The following is an 8,991-nucleotide window of genomic DNA, read 5'->3' as shown; positions in this document are numbered from 1 at the left end:
TTAAGTTAATTTCAAGGGCTTTGTTTGGATTTAACTTTAGTTGACTCAGCAATGGCAAGATCGAATGTTCTGACAAATGGTTTCAAACATTCAACCAAAATTCTAATAGTGTATGGGCAGCTTAAGGCTTGTCATAGAAATGTGATGTAGCTAAGTGAAGAAGAATGTTGAGCCATCCATTCTTTAAAGGGATCCGCCCAGCTGCGTGACTGACAGCTGGCTCTGCCTATCTAGAGGCAGAGCCAGCTGTACCCACCCTCCTCCCCCGTCTGTTCCGCCAGTCAGCGCTGGCGGATCGGAGCGAGGAGGGGGGAATCCAGCCCCTCCCCCTGTCACTGCAGAGAGGTATGTGTTCGCTCACCTCCCGATCTACTGAGCCGACCTGTGACAGTCTCATTGTCACAGGTCGGCTAGAACTATGAGGTAAATGAAAAGCACTCACCTCATAGTTCTCCTTTAAGTAAACACCCATCAAAAAATCTAGCCCGCACCATCCTGTGCAAGAAGCTAAATACCTAAAAGAACTATGGGGTATGTTTTTTTCCCCATAGTTCTCTTTAGGGTCACAGGATGACATATACTAACCTCCTCCCGTGACCCAAAGCTCAGTATATCGTGGGCTATTGCATGCGATATACAGTGAGCGCCGCAGCTGGGACGGATCCCGACAAATACTGTTGAGATCCACCCAGCTGCGTGAGTGACAGCGGGCTCTGCCTACCTAGAGGCAGAGCCAGCTGTGCCCGCCCCCTCCCCCGTTTTGTTCCTCCACTCAGCGCTGGAGGATCGGAGAGGGGGGAATCCCTGCGGGGAGACAATCGTGAGCGGATCGGTGTATGTTTCTGCTCACTTCCCGATCGATAGAGCCGACCTGTGACAGCTTCTTTGTCACAGGTTAGCTCTAACTATAAGGCCCCATTCACACTGAGCGATTTATCGAGCGATTTTTGCAGCGATATCGCTCATATTTCCACGCGATATCGCTCTATGTAGCTTCTCCAATCCATTTCAATGGAGCTGTTCACATCTCGTCGCTCAATATCGCTTGTAGCTCGTCGCTGGTAGCTTGTCGCTCCTACATGACCCTTTTTTCGAGCGATTTCGAGCGATATTGCTCCTGATTGCATACCGCCCAATAGGAAAAAGGCGCTCAATATCGCTCGTCGCGCAATATCGCTCAAAATCGCGCGATTTTCATGTCGCTCAGTGTGAATGGGGCCTGAGGATGAGTGGAAATCAATCACCTCATAGTTCTCCTTTAACTCTCTGCTGAGTAGTGAGTCAAAACTTCGCTATACTTCACAGTGACTGGCGCCGCTGCTATCTGACACTTCCAGTGGCTGTGGTTCCTCTCGCTGGCAGCTACAGTACTTACAGAACAATGATAACAGTGAGCTGGGGATCTGATTTGCTGCCTGCCAAAGAGATAAGCATTGTATGCAGCCTATTCTTTCACAGGGTGCTCAAGCCTGTATTTCTTATGCAAGTAACAGGATTGCTTTAAAGCTCAATTCCAGGGAAAACTTTCTCTTTGAGTTCTAATTGAAGTAGGTGTGTTAATTGCTGTCTATTGGTGATTTGGGGAGGGTATTTGCCCTCATTTCTTTTTACCCTGTGGCGCCAGGAAAAGAAATGAGGAAAATGGAAAGAGGAAAATTAGCACCAAGACAGGAAGAAACCGCAATAAAAAGCTACTAGAAGTTCTAAACCTTTCTCACTCTACTGAAATAAAGTATTTTGTTGCATTCTTTCCCCATTGGAGAGATTTCCAATCACTTTCTGTCCCTCTGACTCCATGTCACTGGAAACGGAAGTGAGAGGACATTTTGACAAGTGAAGGCACAGACAGCAATCTGGAATCTGTTCTCTAAGATTTTCTTGCAGAGTTTTGCTAGGACACAGACACTGCCCCTCCTGATAAAGTAGAGTGCTAATTTATTGTTTTCCCCACTTAGCAATTAAAACATGACAAAGGTTCTAACACTTCCCCACTCTATCCAAAACTAAAGAAAAATGTTTTGGCTGGAGTTGGGCTTTAAACCTACCACATTGTCATTTCGCAATTCAGCCAACATGAATAAATCTGAAAGTCTCATTTATCTTACCATGACCTTTGATCCTGGAGGATATTCAGCCGCAGGATAGTACACGACCTCCTGCACCTCCATACGTGGCCGATCTGAATTCTTTGCAAATATAACCACAGGAGAGCTTGAAGCCGGTGGAAGTGACACAAAACAGTCACAGGAATTAGGGTACAATTGATGGGACATGGCACTGCAAAAGAGCAAAAACTTTGTTATACTTACTGGTAAATTGACTACCAACAGCCCATGAGTGATATTGGCTGCTCCCACCATGAACACTGACACATCACTGAATGAACAGTCTAAAGCCTTGGTTCTCAACTGGTGGGTCGTGACCTAAAAGTGGGTCACGACCCCGTGTTCAGTGGGTCGCCATGTGCCTTCCACTTTTCTAGGTGAGAGGCTCCTCTGTCTCCCCCTAGCGCAGCACTGTCAGGTCTCTCGCCAAGCAGCCATTCAAAATATGCTGCTTCGGTGCCAAGTGTCAGCTTGAGGTGGGGTGGGATGGAGCTCCATCCATACGTGCATTGCTTACAGCTCCTGTAGAGGTGCCTGGACTGGAGTGACATCACATTCTGGCACCTCTACAGGGCATGCAAAAGAGCTGTCCAAGCAATACACATATGGATGGAGCTCTGTCACAGCACAACAGATCCCACTGGACCGCAGCCTGAGGATCCACTCCAGTTTTCGTAAGGAAGGAAGACTGGGTGGACCTTAATACATTTTTTGTAGTGTGTACCCTAATTCCGTGCATTCTATTGCAGTGCGACTTAGGTCGTGACTTGATGACCAAGGACAAATGTGGGTCCTGAGGTTACACAGGTTGAGAACCACTGGTCTAAAGAATAAGTGCACACAAAGTTGATTTCTCCCATCCCCTGACCTCCAAGCTCTGCAGATGCAACATTTTATTTAGGTGGAAGGAGGTCAGCAATACAAACCTACAAACTTTTAGAACAGGTTTCCACCAAATAATCCCTCTCCCTAAAATGAATACAATAAAGTCCTCCCTGCAAAGAAAATAAGAAAATAGTTAAAGCTGAACTCCAGCTTTAAAGATTTATGTATATTTACAATGGCTCAGCTTGGCCCAATGTAAGTATACATAATTAATAACCGGTAGGACCACTGGGCTCATGAAAAGCACTACAGTATCTGAAATTAATACAGTGCTTTACACCAATCTTCCGGGTCCTGGCAGGTAATGGCCCTGTGATGAGCGACTTGCCATTCAGCGAATGCCTAGTATTTTTATCAATAGGTGTTCTCTAATTGGGTGAGGGGTAGTGCCGTTATTGTCACCACTTCTGATACATTCAGATAACACCTAGTATTTATGGATAAAAATACTTGGTGCTTAATGCATGGCCGCTGTGCCGAGTGAGCAAACCAATGTGTTTTTGCACCAACGGGGAAGTTGCCCAGCGCAGCAGCGGTAGAGGACCTTGTGTGAACAAGCCCAAAAGCACTGTAGTAGCTGCAGCTACTACAGTGTTTTACATGATAATCTTGGCCCTACCAGTGATAAATTATGTATACAGTACTTATAGTAGGCCAAGCTGGACCAAAGTATCTTTGTAGCTGGAATTGAGCTTTAAGTTCCTGTTCACACCTAGGCATTTTGTCGCTCAATGGTAAGCACAACAATGCGCTCAAGACAAGGAATTCTATTAATTTCTATGGCACCTGTTCACACCTGACCCTTTTGTAATTTCCCATTGAAGTCTATAACACAAAAAAGCGCTGTAATCTGCCAAAAAGTAGCTCGTGTACTTTTTCCAGGGACAGGCGTTTTTCTGTTAGAGACAAAATGCTCAGGTGTAAATAGGGGCCATAGAAATGAATGAGATTCCTTGTCTTGAGCGTTTTGTCGTGCTTACTTTTGAACAACACAACTCCTAGGTGTGAACGGAGCTCACCTCTCCCACTGCTCATGCTGCTGATCTCTGCTGTAATGAATAGAAACCTGCACTGCAAGGGTTAAATGCTTGTTTTTTGCCTAGAGTAACAATAAAAAGGACTTTTGCTTGCCTAATCCTTGGTTCTGTAGGCTCCCTCCATGGTATGCGTTTGCCTGCTGCAGCCTCGCTAAGGCGCTCCAGCGGTCACATGGACGCTGAAATCATCGGTTAGAGAAACCTCTCACAACCTGAAGCATCAGTGACAAGAGCTGAGCGCTGGCTGCCAGGGGAGTGATAAATTAGGTAAGTAAAAGTAGTTTTTTCTGGTACCCATAAACAAGTTTAGCTTTAAAATGTAGTTATAGCCAATCTCTTTTTTCAGTTTTGGATTGAGTGGTTTTGGAACTGTCAGATTATTAATGCGGTTTGTATGTCCTCTAGGAGATTCACCCCTGTATTTGTCGTGGTCAGGGCCATCCCTAAAAGGAAGCAGTCTAAGGATGTTGCCTTAGACAGCATCTCTTTGAGTCACGTTGGGGGGGCAGCAGGCAGAGTGGCAATGTTTGCAGTGCACCTACCGCCCCCTTTCCGGCCCGAGCGTCCCAGGTTGTTAACCTGGGATACTCTGGCTGGCATCCCACCCGGCTCCTGGCAACCAGGGATGTAGCCACCCCGCCCCCTCCGTAACATGCACCTGCAGCAGCCCCTCAACCTCACCCTGCCGCCTTAGGTGGCAAATAGGTTGGGGACACCCCTGGCCGCTGTGTCCATTGTCAAAAGAACAGAACGTGATGGAGAATCCAAAATATTACAGCTGTCACTGGCACAGGAATAAGGACAATTTTGACTGTTTAAGAGGGGGTTTCCCCTCACTTGGGAGAAAATTTCACTCACTTCCCTTGTGTCTCCAGGACAGGGAAGTCTCCCCAGTGGGGTACGGAGGCAATCTTGAAAAAAAAAAAACCTGAGAGGTGTTTTATCCAACTAAAAAACAACAACTTTAGGTTATAGATACACTTGAACAGTGCTTCAAGGTGTGAAGTTTGCGGATGGAGATCAGCTACATATATAACTGTTTGCTTTTTGTTTTTGGTTGCACTTTTTGAAGGCAAAATATAATGTGCCAAATGTTCTGGGCCTGCAGCAGGGTATGAAGCCTGACTCTAGAGTATTCAGCTGAGTTTGTAATTGAAACACACATTATTTAATATTTCTTTTTTGTTGTCCTGTTAAGCATTCTTTCTTTTCTATACCATTATGTTGTTGTTGTTGTTGTTACCTGGTTGTAGAGAGCTGCTCCAGATCCTGCCCTATATAAACTTGAGTCTTGTTTTCAGCAATATGAGCACGAGGCTGAACGGTGCAGCTTTCACGGAATGGCGAAAACAACAGATGCCATCTGCTCTCTAGTGGACACAACTGGGATTGCTCCACTGTTCACCAGTTTCACCATTTTTTAACCAGAGAGAAAATAAACAAACAGGGTTATTCAAAAAAGTGTGAAGAGTTTGGAGAAGGCAGGAGAAGTGAGCAATCTAGGACTACATAGCTGATTTGAAACAATTCTCTAATTCAGCTCACTTTCCAGTTCAGCTATGTTGTCCTAGATTGTTCACTTCTCCTGCCTTCTACAAACTCTTCCCCCTTTTGTGAATAACCCTAAAAATCTCATACAGTATCATCTGTTACTAACTAATTCTAGCACAATGTCTGAGGGAAGCTGATATATAAGGCTGGCGTCACACAATAATACACATGATACCACAAGGCACATTACTGCGGCTTGCACGTGTTAGTTCATTGTGGTGCCATTCATTTGGAATCAATTTAGAATGGCACCACAACGCACTAAGGTAACAGACCTGTGTTGAAGCCCACTGCAATGCACAGCAACATACTACTATGATTTTGTTAAGGGCTGCATCGGAAAAAATTAATAAGGTCCAGTTTTCAGTGCTCCGGGGAGCATTGGCTGCCAATTCAAAACAGTTATATAATACTATACTCAGGAGTTAAACCTTAAAAATGCATTCAAGCAGAGGCGTAACTAGAACCTTCAGGGCCCCGGTGCAAGAAACCACGAAGGGCCCCCCCCCCCCCCCGGCACTGCATGGTTAACAGGAAGGCTGCCGAGGTCCCCAGCAAGCGTGGGACCTCAGGCAGCCGCTTGTTTAAAATTTTAGTGCCGGTGTTCTGTCGAGAACGCTGACCCAGTATCTGCGTTTATGTACAGACGGGATTAACGAGGAAACCGGCATTTATTTACAAAGTATTTGTTTGTAATTGTTAATTGTGACCGTTAATAATATGCTGTCCATGGCAGTAAATGATGGGCAGCATATTATTGACGGTCACAATTAACAATTTAAATGAAATACTTTGTAAATAAATCCCGGTTTCCTCGATAATACCAGTCTGTGCGCAAGCGCAGATGCTGAGGTCGGCAAATTCGACTACATCAGCATTCTCGACAGAACATCGGTATCTGCGTTTAGTATCGGGGCATTTTCATAAGTATAAGTACTTGTGAAAATGCCCAGTATTGGCAGTGGTGTATCCCTACTTAAAAATATAATGCATTGCTGGGACTTGTAGTCCTACATAGTTGGAGCTATTCTGCATTGCTGTATAATCATCATACAGCAATGCAGAATACCACCAGCTATGCGGGACTACAAGTCCCAGCAATGCATTATAATAAAAGTGAGCACTATATCACCAGCACCCCAACACACACACACACTGATGAGATTTATGCCTAGTGAGAGCAGGGCAGCAAATATCTGCGGAGCTAGCTTGCTGGGAGATGAAGAACGATCTCCCTTTGACCCCCGTGTGTGTGACCCGTCCCTCGCCTCCTTACCTTTTTCTCCGTATCGTGGCTCTCAGCAGCAGGGGAGGTGGGGGGACTTCTGAGGGTTGTCGGCAGAATTGCCTGATGCTCCGTTCCTCGCTGCTCAACTCCGCAAAGAAAAAACAACAACAACAAAACTTTAACCACGCTGCTTGCCCGCAGCTGAGCTGAACAGAGAGAAGAAACCACCCGCCCGGCGCCTGGAACTGCATGTCCCGGGCGTCAGGCAATACAAAGTAAATGCAAAATGTTATCCAAAGCTGTGGTAGAGAAATAGATTACATTAGGGAACATTACCGTGTAATATTCCCTAATATAATCCATTTCTCTCATTTAAAGAAATTTCAGCACAGTGTGCAGGGTCTGGGCTTCTCATTCTTACATAAAAAAAAAAAAAAGTCAGGTGTCAGCCCAAAGCAGACAGAGAACAGCTTATAGTTATGCCTAACATATCCCTTCATCTGACAACACAGAACACTTCTCAAATACATCCCCCCCCCCAGCGTCCGTCGGTCTCTCTCACTCCCCCTTCTCTGAGAGGATACACCGGTATCTGCGCTTAGTATCGGGGCATTTTCATAAGTATAAGTACTTGTGAAAATGCCCAGTATTGGCAGTGGTGTATCCCTACTTAAAAATATAATGCATTGCTGGGACTTATAGTCCTACATAGTTGGAGCTATTCTGCATTGCTGTATAATCACCATACATCAATGCCGAATACCACCAGCTATGCGGGACTACAAGTCCCAGCAATGCATTATAATAAAAGTGAGCACTATATCACCAGCACCCCAACACACACACACACTGATGAGATTTATGCCTAGTGAGAGCAGGGCAGCAAATATCTGCGGAGCTAGCTTGCTGGGAGATGAAGAACGATCTCCCTTTGACCCCCGTGTGTGTGACCCGTCCCTCGCCTCCTTACCTTTTTCTCCGTATCGTGGCTCTCAGCAGCAGGGGAGGTGGGGGGACTTCTGAGGGTTGTCGGCAGAATTGCCTGATGCTCCGTTCCTCGCTGCTCAACTCCGCAAAGAAAAAACAACAACAACAAAACTTTAACCACGCTGCTTGCCCGCAGCTGAGCTGAACAGAGAGAAGAAACCACCCGCCCGGCGCCTGGAACTGCATGTCCCGGGCGTCAGGCAATACAAAGTAAATGCAAAATGTTATCCAAAGCTGTGGTAGAGAAATAGATTACATTAGGGAACATTACCGTGTAATATTCCCTAATATAATCCATTTCTCTCATTTAAAGAAATTTCAGCACAGTGTGCAGGGTCTGGGCTTCTCATTCTTACATAAAGAAAAAAAAAATTCAGGTGTCAGCCCAAAGCAGACAGAGAACAGCTTATAGTGATGCATAACATATCCCTTCATCTGACAACACAGAACACTTCTCAAATACATCCCCCCCCCCAGCGTCCGTCGGTCTCTCTCACTCCCCCTTCTCTGAGAGGAGGAGGGGGGAAAGAGTGAGAAACACACACAGACCGATGCTCAGAGGAGGAAGGGAAGCATGAGAGAGACCGACCGACCAATGCAGAGAAGCTCTCAGCGTCGGTCGATCTTTCTCCCTCACTTCCTCCCCCCCAGTCTCTAGCACATCCCCGGGGACTCTGTCTGCAGGGAAACACTTACATTTCCTCCAGACAGCCGACCTGCAGCTCCTCTTCAGCCACATTCTCCGACGCTTCTGCCCGGGGAAAGCAAGCTCCGCCCCCTGCACGCACGTCTGAGGAAGGTTCCAATAGCGGGCAGGGGGGGCTCGGGACATGCCAAATTGTACTAGTCATCATTTCATAATAAAAAGTTATAGCTTGGAGCCCGGCCGCCTGGGCCCCTAACAACTTCAGTGGCTGTACCCCCCTGATGGCGGCTTTGCAGGATAGGAGGGGTACGATCTCGGGGGCCCCCTTCTTCCTTGCTGGGCCCCCCCAAGTGGCGGAATGCCAGGGCCCGGTCGCAATTGCGACCACTGCGACCCTGGTAGTTCCGCCAGTGCATTCAAGTATCCTTACTATTAACAAAAATGTAGCTTATTTGTGCATGCACTCGGCCATAGATCCTCACATCATCTCTGAAGTGGTGCTGACACTGTCCTTCCTTCTGGAGGGTGGCTACTTTTGTTCCCCATGGTCCC

At 46.5% G+C, this 8,991-nt stretch overlaps 1 protein-coding gene across 1 annotated transcript in view; it reads right to left on the bottom strand.

The window, feature by feature from the left end:
* The window catches only part of SCRN2 (secernin 2), a 22,582-nt gene extending 17,212 nt beyond the window's left edge, over positions 1-5,370 (bottom strand). The window contains exons 1-2 of the mRNA XM_018565587.1: positions 5,271-5,370; positions 2,106-2,277 (exon numbers count right to left, since the gene is read on the bottom strand). Of these exons, the coding sequence (XP_018421089.1) occupies positions 2,106-2,273 (168 nt within the window). The 5' untranslated portion in view covers positions 2,274-2,277; positions 5,271-5,370. The remainder of the gene's footprint in view (positions 1-2,105; positions 2,278-5,270) is intronic.
* Between the last annotated feature and the right edge of the window lie 3,621 nt (positions 5,371-8,991).

This window comes from Nanorana parkeri, unplaced genomic scaffold (assembly GCF_000935625.1).
Source record: "Nanorana parkeri isolate BGI_ZX_2015 unplaced genomic scaffold, ASM93562v1 scaffold864, whole genome shotgun sequence".
In the NCBI taxonomy this organism is placed as follows: Eukaryota; Metazoa; Chordata; class Amphibia; order Anura; family Dicroglossidae; genus Nanorana; species Nanorana parkeri.
The sequence above is the reverse complement of the archived record's forward strand: the minus strand, read 5'-3'. Positions and strand labels throughout refer to the sequence as shown.